The sequence below is a fragment of the Clavelina lepadiformis genome, chromosome 2 (assembly GCF_947623445.1).
Source record: "Clavelina lepadiformis chromosome 2, kaClaLepa1.1, whole genome shotgun sequence".
Taxonomy (NCBI): Eukaryota; Metazoa; Chordata; class Ascidiacea; order Aplousobranchia; family Clavelinidae; genus Clavelina; species Clavelina lepadiformis.
Window position 1 is genome coordinate 16,021,833 of NC_135241.1, and position 18,676 is coordinate 16,040,508.

Consider the following 18,676-nt stretch of genomic DNA (forward strand, 5'->3'; position numbering starts at 1 on the left):
GGAGTATCGTTTTGACCATGTGTTGTGTTCTATCTTCACTAATAAACATCCAAAACGGGCCACATTAAATGACCGCAGGTCGTCCGCTACTTTACACTTATTCACAATCTGTGCGCTGGTCTTACAATACTGTCCGGTGAATAAAACCAAAAACTTAGCAGGGGGAGGGCCAGGGGCAGGTATTGGCACAAAATTTGACCAAGACAAACCCGTCCAGTCCCTGTTTGTAGCTTGTCCCGGTTATGAGCTGTTTTTGGCTGATAACGAAAAATTTATTCGATAATATTTCGTTTTATCAGGTTTATGTTAAAAATTTTAAAGTATTATTTTGTTATAAAAAGGGAGCAGTGTGAGTCATACCTCAGATAGTAAGTAGGTATCGCATCGTATCGCGTATCGCATAATAAAAGAGTATTATTTGAGCAGCTTGTGTAACAATTGTTTTCCGTTTAAAGCTGAAGTGGTCATGCATTGCAATTTTTTGTATTTCGTCTAACTTGTAACCGAACGCTACATAATCAACTTAAAATTTGCCACACATTTTTGGAGATACATTAACTACCAATTTTATGACTGCTCTATTTTGTCAGTAATATTCTTTTATATTAAATACTGGACTGAAGGTGATGCGATTTGCCGAAGTCGTGCGGTCAGTGACCAGTGCGCTCGTTTCAGGGAAAGCTGACAACTGTACAAACTTAACTTAGAAACAAGAAAACAAAACTTATGTACTTATAAGTAAATACATAGGCTTTTTGTCTCGTGACTCATGTTTTATTGTATTTTAGAGATATACCCTACAGAATACTGGACTTTTTAGAGTAGTTTCCGAATTTAAGCCGCAGCATTTTACGACCGTTCACACGTCCAGCAAATAGTTTTAGAATGTGAAATAAAGTGCCTTTACAAAATCCACTATGTTTGCAAATGAAAACGTTTCATTATAAATTAAAAGCGGTTTATGAGATTCGGAAAAAAATATGGAAAATGGCTTTGAATCTATTGTCATTTGGTTCCCAAAAACTCGTTATTCAAGAAATTCAGAATGTACACCCCTTCTCAACTCTGTTTTAATTAAGATCAAAAGTCACACAAATTTTGTTAAGCCAAAGATTTCGAGAATATTTATATCGTTGGTTTAACCATAGTAAACTAAAATGTAAAATAGACGTTTTAGTGTAATATGGTTTCACTAAGGTGTTCCGTAATTCCTTACATCCCGACATTCCGGTATTTAATGTTGTCCTAACGCGGGTATTTTGAAGTTCTTGTTTCCGATTTCCAAAAACAGAAAGGCGAAATGGTGGTAAGGCCAGGCTATTACTTGGAAAAGAGTGTTCCACCTCGCCGCCACCGCCAATCAGTTGGTGTACAAAAATATTGCTTTGGTGCAAGAATCTTATTTGTTTTCTCTGGTTTACTTTAGGCTAAAACATAACTGTAAGCTAGACTTTTTGCTTGTGTCCTACCTATAGGCCTATAGACTTCAAGGCCTATACGAAGAGTTTAAAAACGCATTAGGCAGCACTCTGACATTAGCCTAGGTATAAGCGTTTTGGGCATCGGATACTTAAGTTAAAGAAAAAGTACCGAAATAATAAAAAGATGTAGGCTTACCATAGTTTTTTTTCACAAGACTTTAATATTTACAGTTATGCCTATATCTATAATATACACAATAGCCTAGCTTAGCTAGACTGCAGAAATGATATAGACCATGGCTGTTTTCAGCACGAAATTGTACCAAACAAAAAGGACAAGTTCGGTGCAAAAAGATGCTTGGATGCAATTAGGCCTAGCCTATACAGAAATGTACACATGCTCAGTTCAACAGTTTTGACTAATCCAATCTTCAAATCAACAGACCCTTTCCGAGTCATCGCCAGCATTTTTTTCGATGGCAACATTTTTACAATCGTCTTTACTTAATAATTGAAATTGTTGACCCTCTTTGATTCTTTTTTAAATTACAAGCGTTCTGCGCATTGGATTGTAAAGATTTCGCCCAGGTGAGGTGCAGTTGCAGGTCAGGCCTAGCCTAGTTCTTATTTTACAGTACTTTAAATGCTACACAACTGAGCTTGTCCAATATCATGTCTAGATACGTGGTCAGTGAAAAATATGAAGTAAAATGCATTAGAGTTTGTGTGGTAAGGTGCGGCACGTTACTCAGGCTGATTTTGTTGCCATGTCAAGCAAGGTTTAAAATAATCAACTAATAGAGGTAAATACAAAACGAAATAGGCCTAATGCAATCAAACACACCGCAGCTACCACGAAAACTCTTACGCATTTTACAGTACATCACCTGCTACGCTGACCATGTAACATGATTTCGTATCAAACTAGGTCAGTGCGTCACTATAGGCCAGCCATAAAAAAAAAATCAAAGTGGGTCCATGTTTTCAATTAAGCATATAGGTTAGGCGAGCGAAAAAATCTTACCACCGAGACAGTAACAAGAAAAGGATCTATTGAAACCAGAGTGGTCCAAGTCATTAACTGCAAAATTAACAATGATAAGTGCACCAGTTGACAAATGAAGCTGATAAAAACGGTTATGATTGTACCTAGGTTATCTGCTTATGCCAAACTTTGCAGTCTGCTCCACTTATCTGTCAAAATGAAATCACATACTTAGGGTCATTCCATATGAACTCAACCAGAGGTTAATTGTATCAAGTGCATGCAGAACTTCTCTATTTTTTGGTGTTGTCACAGCGATTGCGTCAGCAGAGCCCTCTTCGTTGATGTCGTCTTTTTCAACTTGTTTGTTTCGTAAAACTTCTTGACATATTATGGCATCATCTCAACGCAACGCTTTAACACATTCTTTACGCAACGCTTAAATGAAACTAAAACAGTGTGAATGTTAATGTCTGCGTATTGACAGCCACGTGTTAAAGCTTAAGTTTGGCACTGACTGTTTCATTATTTTGTAACAAAGCTCAGTACAAGTTGCAAAGTTTACACTTCGCGTGTGCGCTCCCAGTGCATGTTGTTTTCAATTTTATCTTTTAAAAACTTTTGAATAATCGAATAAATCACCTTCATTTTTATTTGGTTAAGCGGATTATGCAATAAACCGCTATGCGATAAACCGAAGTATTATCTTTACAAATGGTAGACTATTGTTTGAGATTTGCACTCTTTATGCGATAAAACAGATTATGCGATTATCCAGAATGCAATTAACCGGATTCGACTGCATATATATGAAACTAAATATCATTAGGTCTTTTTGTTTAAAATGAAAGTAATTTTATTTTTGTTGACTGGTGAAAAAATTTTCCAAACTGAAGTTTACTTTACTTTTGCACAGTGCTTCCATTTCAAACTTTACAATTTTTTCTTGTCTCACTTATTGATAACTTGCCACTAACTACCTTGCTATCAGATAAAAACTTTGTTTTAATGCAGACGCCATGCTCATATTAGAAGTCTGTTAACCAGAGCAAACTAAAATTTGCCATTAGCTCAGAATGGAAAAGTCATTTTCACAAAACCTTCGTCGGCTGGAAAGCCAATTGAAAGAGGTACTAAATATAGCAAACATTATATTTCTGTTTTATAACTCAGTATGTTATCACTGCTCAATCACTTGGTCACATTCCCAATTGTTTTAGGTACGGTCAGAACGAGATGCCTTTGAACGTGATATAAACATTTATGCCAGAAAAAATAAGGCTTTAGAACAACAGGTCTGTATCTGCACTTGCCTTTCCACTATTTGAGACCAGGTTGGGCACAAGTCAGTCCTTAATTTTTTGTTTACTTTTAGGTGGAGGCTTTGCGCTCAACACATACAGACACCGACTCTAAAGCGGTTAAACTTCTACAAGAAGTGACAGCCAAGCACAAGCAAATAATTGTATAACACTCTGCGATTTTCTGTATGGGAATTTTTTTTCAAAAGGCTAACAAATTTTCATCGTTTAAAGGAACTTCGTGAGGAAGAATATGCTGCTGATATTAAAGCAAAAGATAAGGAGTTAAAATCATCCCAGGAATCTCTGAAAGCACTGAAGCATGAAAGTAAAATGGTATGAGAACATCTTTTGCTAATTTAATATCAACATTGTCTTATAATGTAAATAAGTTTGTAGTGGAGTTATGCTCTATTTAACCTTTATTCACCCAATGTCCCTTTAAAAACATGGTAAAACATTTTGGTTTGTTTAACTCGTCGGCTTTTCTGATAGGAATTAAATTTTTGAAGTATTTTTTAAAATTAAATATTTAAATATAATTTTTAACTTCCAATTACTGAAAAACACACTCCAGCTTCGGCGTTTTTGGTAGGCTTACTGTTTACTACCAATAAAAAACTAAATTTAGTAAAATCAATATGTGTTGCGTTTTTGATGTACCCCCTTAAAAAGTTTCACCTTTTATTATTTTTGTATACCAGCTTAAAGAAAACCAGACAGAGAGTAAATCAACAATATCAAAGTTAAACAAACAGTTCCTGTTACTGCAAGAACAACTTTCTAAACTGCAGAAAGAAAACAAAGACCAAGATTTCATCCTAGAAAATGTGAGAGGCTCCTTAATTTTAATACTTTATATAAAGTGATTCGTGGGTTGTTTTATTTTGTCCTTTTTATTCAGACAAAATCCAAACTTCAGCAGGATAGTGAGAAAGCAATCTCCAGGCAGTGTGTGAGGATAAGAGTGCTGGAGGATCAGGTGAACACCTTGAAAGCAGATTGTGACAAAAAGTCTCGAGAACTCTTGAAGGTATATGGTTATTTGTACAAATAGAACAATGTATTTATAACATGTATTAGTAGCAAACTGAAATATTCCTTTTATGTGTTCCACATGTGTGCACTTTTTAAATTCCTACAAATCGTCAGACAATTGTAGCACTGGTGTATATGTCTTTGTCTTTATCAATGATGTTTAGAGCAACACTGTTAATGGCATTAGTAACACAATGAACAAGCACAATGCCCTATTTACCTTCAACTTTGCATTTGTGCGTTACAACTTCCCAAGTATACATTTTTTCCAAAAAAGTACACAGTTTTTAATGCTTTTAACTTCCTATCTTAGGTAAATGGAAAACTAACTGGAAATAATTTACAATATGAGTCAACAGCTTCCCAACACAAAGAAGTAGTTAAAAGTCTGCAAAATCAAATCAAAATTCTAGAACAGAACATTAAAGAAAAAATAGTCTTCTTAGCCAAAGTAAGTTTTGCTGTTTTATCCTACCGCGATAGACCTTGTAGCATTATGAATTGTAAGGGAAAGGTGATGTAATTTCTGACAAAAAGTTTTCACATATAACTTTCCCTTACAGGCAAAGGAGACAGTATCGTCACTTGAATCAAAAAACAATTCTTTAACGAAGAAATATGATTCAGACAAGCAGCGGCTGGAAGACAAATTGCAGTCAGTTCGAACAGAGCTACATGAGAAAGATGGACAACTTTGTTCAGTAGGTTTATAAAGCAATGCTGGTGTTTCAATATACTTGATTCAGGACCTGTTACAGCATGGACATATTTTTTTAGGTTAGCAACAGACTTGCAACATTTCAAAAGAAAGATCAATCTGTGTATTCCAATTACACTTCAAAAATAGAAAGATTAGAAGAGGATCTTGCAGGTATTCGAAAAGAAGAAAATGCAAAGACTCAGAAATTAAACAAGGTAATAGTTTTAAATCTTTTAATTTGCTTTCCAATTTTTTTCACAACTTCTAAACTTTTACTAATCTTGGGTCAAATGTTTCAGGCAAACATTAGAATCCAACTCTTAGAGTCAGAAAGCTGTACTTCTGCATCACGAAATCAAATAAAAATGGAGTTGCTTGAATCAAAATTGGAAAAACTGAAATCCCAATATGAAGAAAAAGACAATGAAGTGGAAGTGGTAGGACAATAATAAAACCAGTTAAATTTTGCAGTATTGCAGTTTATTGCACAGTACTTGAGACCATGAGTACTTTCCACATTTTTTGGTATGATATTGCTAAGTATACAAGCAATACAAATTAAATTTGCATGTATGTACCGGTATATGTTTAATGCTACCCAAACTACAGTATGATCTGCAAAGTGCTACTGATATAAGAGGTCGTACTGGTATGTGGCTCATTTTCACAATTGAATTTGTGTCTTGTGCAGTGATACCTGATCTTAAAAGAGACATCTGTTTTTAGCAAATTAGGTTTTTGTTCATGTTTGATACAATATTAGGCCTATATGCAGGGTTGGTTGCCATACCGTCGTTATTTCTAAGATTTATCTTTATTTTAAAGGTCCGTGTCTTAGAAAATATGAAACTGAAAGGAACAAATTTCTTCCCATGCTTAGTAACCCATAAACCTTGCTGTTCGATGCCAACATGAAAATTTAGAAATGAGTATGCCAAATCAATAAAAAAAACCTGCTAATTCTAATCCAAAGTATGTTTTAGATGCAGTCATTGATCAATTCCTAAATTCCTTTACTTGAATCCATCATTTTGAATGCAATGGTATCTTTAAAACAGTGCCTTTTCTGTCTCTAGTGTGTTCTTAAATGCATGCACTTTTTTCTAATATGATTGTCCAAATACTTCAATAAACTGACATTTTGCGACAAAACAAAGCAATCGAGATTAGCGATGTCTGACTGTAATGTGTCAACAGGAGGAGATTTAGCAAGACTTCTGGGCGTAAATCAATCATAGAATTTGTTTATTTCTTTGTCTGTAACTACTGGTACTGTATGCTGAGCTATTGTAAAAATTGGATAATGTTTCAACAGCAAGGAAGCATTTTTAACCCTTCTAATGATCTGATTTTAGTTGCGCAACTATGACTAATTTTTTGTTTTCTTGCCAACGCGACCTACTGTCAGGGTTGTAAACAAGTAATTTTTTTCTGTCTTGAGTCGAGTTGCATCAATTTGATCTTTGATTCTGATTCAAGTCGATTTAAATTGAAACTTAAGTCAAGTCAAAGCTGTTAATTTCAAAAACAATGCTAATACATAACTCATGAATGGCTAGTTGGAGCTGAACTTGTTTTAGTCTGGAGTAACTGCACCAGTATCTTCTGCAAAAACTGCAACACACATATTCTAATTTTTTGTTTCTTCCAGTTGACAAGAAAACTAACAAGCTACGAGAGCAATACTGCTTCAAGGAACATCAAGCTTGAAGTTAATAACCGAGCATTAGAAGAACAAGTTAAAAGACTTGAGAAGGAGCTGAATAGCAAACATGAAGAGCTTTGTAAGGTTGGATTTTAGTATTATTGAAAGCATTCATTATTGTTTTCCCAATCAGATCAAAACCTTTGTGTCACCCATGATTATGGGATGAAGATAGCGATAGTGACTAATAAACAACTGCTGTATGCATATAAGATTATACTAAATTGATAGATAAATTTTGTCACTCACATGCATGCATAACATACAAAATATAATTGGTACTTTAAAGAGGGGATGGCTTATGAAACCAGACCATTACACTTTTTGTCAGAACAATGCTTATAACCAGAATGAAATAAATGTTAAAGTGTTAGATAAATTAATTTAAAAAAATAAGCAGTGTTTTTATTTTTTTCAATACAGTGCTTCCTCAATTATTTATTATCCATACCTTGTTTAAGTGGCTTTTTGATGTAACAATACATTTAAAACAATCGAACTATGAAGTCTTCCACTTCTATAGCTATATACAGTGTGTCGGATATAGCCCATTCTCATCAATGTTACTGTATTTGCAGTTCATTGTTAAGCACTAAATCCTATACTGTATCTTAAAAGTTTGAGATGGCTTCACATTCGAAAGGCAACATGAAACGTAAAAGAATTGTTTTATCTCTTAAATACAAGAAGTCACCAGGTTTTGGCTTATCTGCTCAAATTTCGAAAAACATTGTCCCAACTAATTTGGACAAATGAGGAGGCACTGTATCAGTAAGGAAAATGAATTGCATGATTTGAATTGAAAACTTAACTGGAACTATGCACTTACTTGAGACTTATATAACTTTGCAGGTAAACACTGAATTGAGCAGTCACCAAATTGATGTAAAATCATTATCATCTCAGTCCAAAGCCAAAATGAGATCTTTGGAAGAAAAGATAAAGAAGTTAGAAGCAGAAAATCAGAAAAAAGAAGACCAGCTTTGTAAGGTATTGCTTATGAAATACCACAGTCATTCTAATACCTCATATCACTCTACTTCGACCATATTTATTGGTTATAAAATAAAGCAACTGTGGACAACATATTTTATCCACTTCAAAAACTTCCAAGTTTTGTTTAGGTTTCGTCTAAACTTGCTCATGTTGAGTTAGAGGGAGACTCTGCTGCATCAAGCTACAGGGTTTGTGTCCGAACACTTGAAGACAGAGTCACCAGATTGCAGTCAGAAAACAAACATAGAGAGCAACAAATTATACAAGTAAGTTTTATCTATTTTTTCAAAATATAAATAGGATTTGCCTTACTTTGTACGATGCATGAATTGATGAGTATTTTTGGGTGTTTGTTTTTTCATGTTGGCTGTATTAACAGTTGGAAAGTGAAGTTGTTAAAGTGAGAAGTGAAGCGCAAACTTTAAAAGACGGTCAGAGAAGGTCAGATTTAGAAAAGAAACGTTTAGAAGATGAATTAAATCAGGTATTTTGTGTTTTATTTTAAAAATAGGAGTTTAAATTTTTTTTATTTTCTCTGTTCTATTGATTTTAATGCTGTACCTTAATTAGCAATAATTTAGTCTATGTTTTTGTAGCTGAGGTCAGTTGAAAATGAATTGGCGAGTCAAAGCTCAGCAACATCAAGCCAATTGCAAAGCTACCAAAGGGAGCAGAAAAAAATGAATGCTGCTAATAGTCACTTGAAATCTGAGCTTACTGAGGCGACTCGGAAACTGTCCAGTCTGGAGTGTGATTTGGCTGAAGTAAAATGTTCAATTATGCAAAAAGATAGGCAACTGGAAAAGGTACTTTGAAAAGAAAAGACTTCTGTCTTAAGTTATTATTATGTATATTTGTGAATGCTGTTATTTTATAAAAGCAACATTTGTATCGGGCTTTTTAAAGTATTTTTAGAAAGAATCTATGTATGTTTCTTAATTACCACCTCTTGCCATAAGGTGTACCAAGACTACTCCACCAGTGGGACACAGGCCTTATTGTTGCTTGTGGATCTTTTTCATGTGGCTTACCATTTATTTCCAATTTCTTATAAAAATTTAAGCAAACCATAGAAGCGACGTATGAATTGATATGAAACATGAAAATGAAGAACTCTAATAAATATCTTATAGAGCTATGGATATAACATACAGTACACATTTTTGTAGTCCATAGGTGTATGTTTTATTGAGGTTCGACTGTAGATTGCTGGCTTTTTCATTTTTTTTGGCATTTTACAAGCTTTTCCACTTTCTATCCCCAATCTTTTACGAAACTTGCTATGTATGTGTGAATTAGCTTTCATTTTACCAATATGAAATTTGGAAACATTTTGGGGAATATGCAAGGACAACAAATCAATGAGTGATTCTTTTCATAGTATTTGCTCTTTCCAATCAGCAGGAGTACACAGTACCATTGAACAACATGTATTCCTTTGATACAGCGCCATCACAAAATTCTGAAATTAGCAGCTTCTATTTACTTAGTCTCACTCTGAGTGCATCGTAATGGGTTAGGTTGGGAAATTTTTTTTCAAAATAAAAAAATGGGTGTGGGACCAAAAAGTTGAAAAACACTGCTCAAATAAAATTTTAAAACCATATCATTGTTACAAAACAAAACCTATGTAATAATTTTTTTAACATAAGATTTGTTTTTTTGAATGAACTTACATGTGTGCCTGGTAAGATAAATGTAAAAGATGTAAAGCTGAAAACAAAAATAATGTAAAAAAATAGCGATACAAAAATTAGCAACCCGTTGCAATATTTGATGAACAAAGGGTTGGACAAACTGGATGTATATATTACTGTGTTTGTATTTTTCTTCATATACAATGTTTGTGCTTATTTAAGGTTAGGGAATCAGAAAAAACTTTGAAGGAGGAATATAAAGTTAGAAGTTCTCAGGAACAGATTTACTCCCAGAAAATAGAATCTTTGTTGATGAACAACAAACAATTGAAAAAAGATTTGCAGGTTTTGTTTTAGTTTCCTACTGTTAAATATTGTACTTGTATAAACAACAAATTCTTGAAATGTATGGTTGTTTCCCATTCTTTCATTTTATTTTTTCATCAGCAAGCAAATGAAGCAAAAGCAAATCTTGTGCAATCGGTTGAAGAACTATCAACTAAACTCAACCGCCAAGAAAAGCATCGGAAAGTGTTACAGGATGGATCAACATCAATTAACAAAAAGATGCAGCAACTTCTAGAAGAACATGTAAACAATCTATAATTAGAATTTTGCATGATCCAGGCTGTGTGACTGACATTATTGTATTTTGAAAATTGTTTTAATACTTGCATGAATATGAAGATCTAAACACACAGCTTTTTGCTCATTCTGTAAGTGAAGTAGCTTAAGTAACATCAATGCGCTTTTGTAGCTTATTAATTTTTTGAGTGTTTGAAAGTTATTCACTAATGAAAATACATTTATGTTCAGGAAAGTGAAGTAAGCAAGTTAAAGCTTGTCGTTAGTAACCACCAATCGAAGCTGAAAACTCTTGAAATGGAACTTGCAACAGCAAAGGTGAGTGGTACAGAATGGCTTGCGTATGTTGTAAATACAAACAAATCTTAATATTGGATAAAGGTATTGTGTTAACATAAATAACGGTATCTTTCTTACAAATTCCATGCAGAAATTTGAGAAGAAATGTGAATCACTCGAGGAAGACCACGTGATTCTTGATTCCTTAAAAGAACAGGTTGAGCAATATAAGGGGAAGAGTCAGCAACTTCAGGTTGATATAATGGTTCTACCATAAAATGACGATATGTCAAATGATGTAATAGTTGCACAAAAATACCTATCACTACCATAGTTACTAGAATAACCTGATTTTGATCAATCAGTTTTTGACATACTTAACTTTTATTTTCACTCATTCTTGTATTGCTGTAGATAGATTTCTTGTGACATCAATTGCATTACTTATACAGGCGATTAACATGGAGTTGGTAGAACAGCAGGAAACTCTAATAAAAGAACATCGGAATATGAGCAGAAAACTGGAGACAGTTGACTCGAATCATTTCATTCAATCAAAGAAGATGATGGATCTTGAAAAAGTATATACACAAAATATTGGCACAACTACCGTTTGTATTCATTTGTTAGCTTTTGTGCCAAATTGAGTTGAAAGTTGACAATGATTTGTAACTGTTGCAGACTAGTGAGGCTTTGAAAGAATCTTGCTTGATGCTGGAGAAGCAAATTGAAGATTTGGAACAGTTTAATAATCAGCTCATAGAAACACAAGATCAGATAACTATGGAGAAGTAAAATTAAACTTTGTATGAAATTAGTTTTTTGTTTATTACATTTTGTTGCTCATCTTTCCGGTTTCACCACTACACGTAATTGGTTGTTTTTCATGCTCTGCCGTCAGTTTGTGTTAATTAGTAGAAATATCATGTTTTGGTTTAAACCTTCCAGTTACGCTGTAATGATTCTAACCTGATTCTGCAGAGATGATGCTTTAAGAAAATGCTCTAAGTTCGAAATGGAGTTGGCAACATCCAAGCGTCAGCTGAAGGCAGAACTCACCAATTTAGATCAATGCAGCTCTGACCAGATCACTGAATTGAAGATAGAATTACGCAATGAAATGAATCAAGCTCACGAACTTGCAGAGGAGGTGATTTACTTGTTACTTTTTTCACTTACCCTGTAGAATTTAATAAGAATGTGTTGATTTCAGCATCGAGATTTGGAACGTCGCTACAAACTGCTTGAGCTTAATGCTGCTGCACTTCAGCGTAAACTGAATGCGGAGAAAGATGCTCATGATCGTTGTAGCAATGATCTGACTCGTGTGAGGGCAGATATGGAGGTCTTACATCAAGGCATGAAAAGGGCTGAACAGAATCTTCATGCAGAAGTTGATCGATGTGATGTTTTGGAGCGAGAAAAAACTCAAATGCTTAATCACATGGATACTGGAAATGTAGATAGTTCACAATTCAAATCGCTGATTAAACTTAGACTAATATTGAGGTTGGCTTTTTAAAGCCTGACCAGCCGATATGTGTATTGCAAGTACTTAATTCATAATTTGTATAACTTTATGTATTTATAATTGTATATATTAAAGCTTGAACATGCACATGAACTCATTCGTCTTAACTGTCAAGGATCCCAACAAACTAAATTAATCGACTTCCTACAGTCAAGGATTGAGGAGTTGGAACCAGCAGATAAAAAGAAAAAGAAGGTGATTCAACAATGTAGCAGCATGTAATAGAAATTATGCCTTGAGCTGGCAATTTTTATTTCATCCTATCGACTTTAATATAGAAAAAGACTACACTCTACCAAGCTCCGTTGCAGTATCGTGAGCTGTGCGATTTACTGGAAGAAGAAAAGGCATCGAATGTGAGACTGCAAGAACAAGTTAATATGCTAAGATCTGAGCTGCAAGCAACTAATTCCAAAGGTTTGCCAACCTTAAACCAGTGATAAATTATTTCATTAAGGTGGTAAACACAAGCTCCTTTTTATATGCTGTTGAAGCTTGTTAACTGAAAACTTTTGTATAACTCAAAGTAAATTACTTAGCGAATCCTGGTAAAATACTTTTATAGTAATATCCGTTATACTTATACCAACCTGAGATAACTTCTGATAACTCACAAGTATTTTACAGTAATGGGTCCCTTTTGCTTATTGAGGGTTTATTGACTAAGTGACAGCAAACGTTAAATCAGTGTCAAAAGAATGAATAAATTAAACGCCTAGGGCTCTATTGTAAAGTTATTCGCGTTTCGCAGTGCTGCTACTGTCATATACATGTCAAAATTTTTTTTCATTCGTCGTTAGTAGTCTATAAATTATAATTAATTAGCAAGCCACCTTTGCCTCACTCTAAAGATGGACAATAGATATGTCAGAAACATCTCACTTTTTAATTTTTGTTTGGAAATAAAATAAAATTATAAATATTTCTGCTATTTTCGTACTAATTACAACAGTTTGGTATTAGTTTAAAACAGTTTTGACCTTGCCCAAATTATACAATATAAAAATTTTAGTGAAGAGAATGAAACATGGTATCGATACACAAGGTCCTCTAAGCCCAGGTTCAATAGCTGCAATATCTGCCATTGTAAAATCACCTGCAGCCAACGATGATGGCTCATCATCAAAGTTCAAGCAAAGGTCCAAGCCACGAATGCATCACAATATACCACACAGGTATACCATCAGTATAGTGACCGTTTTACAATGTTGATAGTTTTCAGCTTGCAACTGTACCGGTATTAAGGAAATTTGTTTATTTTTTAAGTTTAAAGTTGTGCCCATTTCTAACCATTCTTTTTGCCAAAAATATTTTTCTATAATGCTAAAAGTAGTAAGATATCAGTCACACCATTTTTTAAAGGTTTTGCTTAGTGCTTATATTTTATTAGGCTTTCTGGATGGTTATGCAATCAGTCAACAAGATGTTCTGTTTGTCTTGCAATTCTTCATTTTGGTCATAAAGCTCTCAAATGCTCTGAATGTTCAGTGATGTGCCATGTCAAGTGTCGGGATAATGTAACCAACACATGTGGTCTTCCTGGTATCTACTTCTACCCTCTATCTTTACACAACCATGCTGTTTCCTGCACACTGTGCTTTTGTCCTAATTTTTGCTGAAGATGAATTTGTATTTTGTTTAGTAAATCCACGTTTACCACAACTAAATTTAATAAAAAAATTGTTACGTATTTATTTTCTGCCTTCCAGGAGGTTTATTCCAGCAATTTAAAGATGGTGCCAAGTCCTCCACATTATCTCCAATGTCATGTGTGTTTAAAGGGAGTAATTCCGACCAAATTCATGGTAGATTAAAAGGTAAATGGTTTATTCTGTAAATATGGAATACTATGATTCTGTAATTAAGAAACAAACATGATACAATTCATAGTTCTCTGTGGTAATGATTCTTGGACTCCACGCTATGTACGTTTGTGTTCCACACAACTTCGAATATCTCCACCTAATGCTAAATCTCCATCAAAAATGAGTGATAAAGATGATATTGTTGACCTCAAACAAGCACCCTACATCCACACAGATATTAGTCAGCTTGAACTGCCAAACACAGCAAAACAAGGTAATAGTACCATGATTTGTGTAAAGTTTCTTAATTTCTCCCACTTTTTTGCCAAATCTACTTCAAAATTTTTTACACTGGTCACTGTTTACATTACAACAGATCTGTCGTATGCATTTAAAATACAAACTGGTTCGAGCAATTCCTGTTGGCCAGCACGTTCTTTGTATTTCCTTGCTGCGGGATTTGCTGAAAAACATCAGTGGGTTGTCAAACTTGAAGCTGTTGTGAGCCTGCACAATCAATCAAGAACCATTTCTGCCAATGCAGTAATTATGTGCTGCCCTGTTTAAACCACTTAAACAGTGTTTTTACAATTTTTAAGCAATAGAACAGTATAATGTGTAATACAGTACAGTACGTAACACAAACTTTCATGGTTTTGTATAGAAAATTTTGGGAAATGAAATTCTTACTTTGCTAAGTGATGAGAAACTGGAGTTCAACTGTTCATTGCCAGTATCAGAAAAGGTAGGTAGAATTATCCATTCTGCAACTGAATATTAGAATGAAACTGGGTTAATGGTACAACTGGAACCTTCATTTCGCTGGGCATAGTTATGAATTTCCATGTAAATTAATAATTCTATAATAATATACTATATAGTATACTATAATAAATTAATAATAGCAATAATACTGTCGTGGGGCAGAGACTTTATTTGTTCCATGTTTGAATATCTTTGCCAAACATGTGCTATTGTACTTGAAATCCAACGATATTGGAACAGGTTGTTTAACTCATTTCCAGAATATTCTGTTTGGTTGTGATGAAGGCTTGTTCATGCTTGCCCCAAGCACCACTGCTGTGTCTTCATATGCAAGCATGAAGAAAATTACGGGAGTGTCAAAAGTTTTCCAGATGAGCTTACTAACCACATCGCAAGTGATCGCCATTGAAGGATTGAAGCACAAGCTAGTAGTATTTGACATACCCCAGGTTTCCCTAAAATCTTAACTATTGGTTTTTAAACACCAATACACCACTTAGTGGTTTTTGATCACACCTCATTTCATTTTGAGTTTTTTCTACTTTTGTGCTTTGTTGTGATGTTACAGAACAACAACGTTGTTCCGCGACATGTTGAAAATATGGAAGGTTGTCATCTCTTCACAGTTGGACATGCCGAAGGTGTCAACTATCTTTGTGTTGCTTCTGCTTCCAGTATTAGCATACTCAGTTACAATGACAAATTAAAAAAGTTTTGCAAAAAGAAGGTGGTTCAGGACCTTTTGTTTTTGTTTAGACAGTAATATAACTGACAATAACTTGAAATTTAATTACTGTTTTAACATTTTTCGATCTTAACAAGTTAATATTTTGCAGGAGATAGCGGCATCTGAGCCATGCACATGCATGATATTTACTGCCTGTAGTGTTATTATCGGCACCAACAACTTTTACGAAATTGATCTTACTCATTACAAAATAGATGGTAAATTTTTATGCTGAGCTGTTATTGAAAAGATGCATCGTACATTTCTTCACTTTTTTAGTTCAGTTTTGAGTTTGTTTTCACTTAAAACATTTTTAGAGAATTTTCTGATAACTTTTATGTCTTTTGTAGAATTTGTCACTGCTGACGGAGCTTTATCAGACAGATTACATGATTGTAATGTTTTCCCAATATCTGTACTTAAAGTAAAGGAACACGATGGAAAGCAAGAATTTCTTCTTTGTTTTCACGGTGCGTTACCAAAATAGTCGCAAATGGCTTTGATTTGCTTGTTGCATAGGTTCATCACGAAATTGTTATTGTTATGGTGCAGAATTTGGCATCTTTGTTGATGGTTTCGGCCACCAGACCAGATCTGGACAAATAACGTGGTCAAGAATGCCGTTGTCTTTTGGTGAGTTTTCATTGTTTATAATCCTCGATGAGGTGTTCCAACTAAGATAAATGAAGAAGTAAGCTGAAGTACAATAAGCAAAAGGTGAAACAACCTTTTGCTATTATTATAATGCAGTAATTATTAATTCATTGTTATTTATCTATTTTGCCTATTGAAGCATACCGTGAACCTTATTTGATAATTGTACAATTCAATTCTGTTGAAATGATACAACTTGACTTCACTTCTACACCATCTGCGACGAGCAGTGTGTTGGACCATGCTTTTCTTGGCTTCCCAGGGTAGGTGGTTATAATTTCATATTTGATTTGTTTTCTACAAACATCTATATCAAATATGAACTTAACTGAGCGCCGAACACTAAGATCTTACTGTACAGTGTCAGACACCTTGGTCCTGCCATAACTGAAGGTGCGGTTTATTTGAGTTCAAATGAAGGTAAAAGGACTTCAGTGTTTTGCTGCAAGGGAAACATGAAACAAAAACCGAGAGAAAGACCCATGCAGCAAGGAGCTTCGTCTTTGTAAGATTCTTAACAACGTTGAGTCATAAACAAGTTCGGTTAATGTCATTAAGATAAACTGACAACAATGATTAAAAAATTTGACTTACCTTAGTAGAATTATTATATGTTCATATACACACTATATAAAAATCCCTTAACAATAGGTCAAACAAGCGTCATTTTGTTGCGCTATCTTCATCTATGGATTCGCTGTCGTCACCGGCAACCAAACGAAGTTCAGCGTTTTCAGATCTCTCAAACCTGTCTTCCAGCAAGACTGCTGATACATCGTCATGTTATTCGATTGACTCAGTATCAAGCAAGTGGACAACGACAAGCACCGATGACACCACCAGGTGGACATCATCACGAGAAAGCTTAGACAGGTGCTTGACCTCTAAATACATTATTTTCCGATTGTGAGACTTCCTATACTTATTGCTATTACGATTTACAATATTACTATTTTTGCATACTTTTTTCTTACCCTGCTTTCTGTTTTAGTGATCAAACGTTGACTATGGATGTGGACAGGTCAATAAGCAGCAGTGAGGTATGTTTATTGAAACTACTACAGTAATTCACAAAACCGATCAATTAGAAGGTTAAGTGAAATTTGGGATAGGTAATATGATTTGATTTCTATGACTTTTTTAGCGTAAATCTAAATGGTTGGCGATCTAATCGTAACTTTTGGAACGTTGGTGTTTAAGGACAGCACCAGGTCTCTTGAAAATTCTACTAAACTTCAATGGTTACCAGTGCAGTCATCCAACAAGCCTCCCGTAAGCAAACCACCCAGGAAAGGAAAGACTCAAGGGCCTATTCACTCCACAGAAGTTTAAACTGAAACGGAAAAGAAATAATAACTATCACTATCATATCATATCCCTGTGCTTGCCTTTGCACTATACCGTTGTGTTAATTTCTTCGTTCAGCTGTGGATTTAGTACTCTATCGGCCTTATTTAGTGTAGCAATTGTAGTTCATTTTTACCGCAACATGCTTTGCCCAGAACTCACTGCTTTTTGTTGTGTTTTGTTTCAGTGTTCGCGGCTTAATTGCACTATCACTTATCATTTTTTCTGCCTTAGATATTAGCAGTGAATTTAGGTATTTTGAAATCTGCGCGTTGTATATTACATGTGCCAACCGCTTTTCGCAATTGTTCGGCAAGCACTTTCACTTCAAATTTCGCTATCCAAAATGTCAAAACTTTGTATCCGCGCATTAAAAAAAATTTCAAGGTTGTGAAATTGCTGCAGTTTTGTGATTTTGTTACAGTAGCTTAAAGTACACATTACCAAATTACAATGGATGTGCAGCGTACACATAAAGCCATGTTCTTACTTCCCCAAAGTGATGTTCAAGTATTAAAACAAGCTGACATAAAAACAAAAACTTGTCAGTCTGCAAAATTCAATGTAACGCCATGTTAGGATTTGGATGTAGACGTTATTCCAAATCTTATGTTACGGTATTGAGGAAATTTTTTTCGATTTATGTTATAAACTTGCTTGTAATTCGCCACCAGACGACGTTTTGTTTTATGCATAGATTTCCTGTGATGAACGCATTTTTGTTTATAGGCTATATTTGTTTTTCTTTTTTACTCTTACAAACAACTTTTGCAAAAACTACTAAACAAGAACAAGCGACACCAACGCTCAACTGCTCGATGATCCATTCTACTTGTATTGTTTCAAATGGCGAAAGGTTTTTGAAACCTTTAGCCTAATAACAGAAAATCTTGCTTTCATAAAATCAGTTCTTTATTGTAGAGTTACTTCCGCTGAAATATCTATGTATTTCTCATCTTCACTTCATAACAAACGTCCATAATGGTTATTGCAGCATTCATTCTTCCATTTGTACCAACCAAATACTACGGTCACGTTAAGTCACTAGGCTGGATTTTATTTGTTATTGAACTAGGCTTACCATACGTCCCGCTTTAGCCGGGACAGTCCCCCTTTTTAACGTCTTGTCCCGGCGTCCCGGTTTGGCACTCAGTCAGCCAGCATAGGCATACCGCATAGAAGCCATACACGAACATTAGC

General features: G+C 34.6%; 1 protein-coding gene and 2 long non-coding RNA genes across 10 annotated transcripts; 1 reads left to right on the forward strand and 2 right to left on the reverse strand.

Annotated features, from left to right (window-relative positions):
* Positions 1–1,990: 1,990 nt before the first annotated feature.
* LOC143445671 (uncharacterized) lies at positions 1,991–17,469 on the forward strand. 6 transcript variants are annotated; one of them, XM_076944935.1, is made up of 42 exons: positions 1,991–2,009; positions 3,421–3,536; positions 3,627–3,701; positions 3,782–3,871; positions 3,942–4,043; positions 4,412–4,537; positions 4,612–4,740; positions 5,059–5,196; positions 5,309–5,446; positions 5,523–5,660; positions 5,745–5,882; positions 7,097–7,234; positions 8,003–8,140; positions 8,275–8,412; positions 8,526–8,630; positions 8,743–8,952; positions 10,006–10,128; positions 10,231–10,374; positions 10,600–10,686; positions 10,799–10,900; positions 11,100–11,228; positions 11,329–11,438; positions 11,629–11,797; positions 11,861–12,106; positions 12,254–12,373; positions 12,457–12,595; positions 13,191–13,353; positions 13,569–13,720; positions 13,888–13,995; positions 14,069–14,257; positions 14,360–14,526; positions 14,648–14,728; positions 15,009–15,197; positions 15,317–15,475; positions 15,585–15,693; positions 15,826–15,945; positions 16,028–16,108; positions 16,269–16,392; positions 16,491–16,634; positions 16,781–17,002; positions 17,121–17,169; positions 17,330–17,469. In XM_076944935.1, the coding sequence occupies exons 2-42, from the start codon at positions 3,483–3,485 to the stop codon at positions 17,459–17,461; spliced, it is 5,415 nt and encodes a 1,804-aa protein (XP_076801050.1). In that variant the 5' UTR covers positions 1,991–2,009; positions 3,421–3,482; the 3' UTR covers positions 17,462–17,469. The 6 variants fall into 6 exon arrangements, with proteins under 6 accessions (XP_076801050.1, XP_076801047.1, XP_076801049.1 ...); XM_076944932.1 differs by having other exon boundaries at positions 14,069–14,526; XM_076944934.1 differs by having other exon boundaries at positions 12,254–12,368; positions 12,455–12,595; positions 14,069–14,526.
* Positions 10,225–11,966, reverse strand: LOC143445672 (uncharacterized). Its single transcript, XR_013113847.1, has 6 exons — positions 11,827–11,966; positions 11,617–11,738; positions 11,258–11,361; positions 11,025–11,135; positions 10,786–10,915; positions 10,225–10,362 (listed from the first exon to the last, which is right to left on the reverse strand). It is a non-coding gene; the product is annotated as an uncharacterized LOC143445672 (long non-coding RNA).
* On the reverse strand, positions 15,621–17,334 carry LOC143445673 (uncharacterized). Of its 3 annotated transcripts, XR_013113850.1 has the most exons (5): positions 17,104–17,334; positions 16,724–17,013; positions 16,501–16,642; positions 16,274–16,426; positions 15,621–16,149 (listed from the first exon to the last, which is right to left on the reverse strand). It is a non-coding gene; the product is annotated as an uncharacterized LOC143445673 (long non-coding RNA). The 3 variants fall into 3 exon arrangements; XR_013113848.1 differs by having other exon boundaries at positions 16,501–17,013; XR_013113849.1 differs by having other exon boundaries at positions 16,274–16,436; positions 16,501–17,013.
* Positions 17,470–18,676: the final 1,207 nt, after the last annotated feature.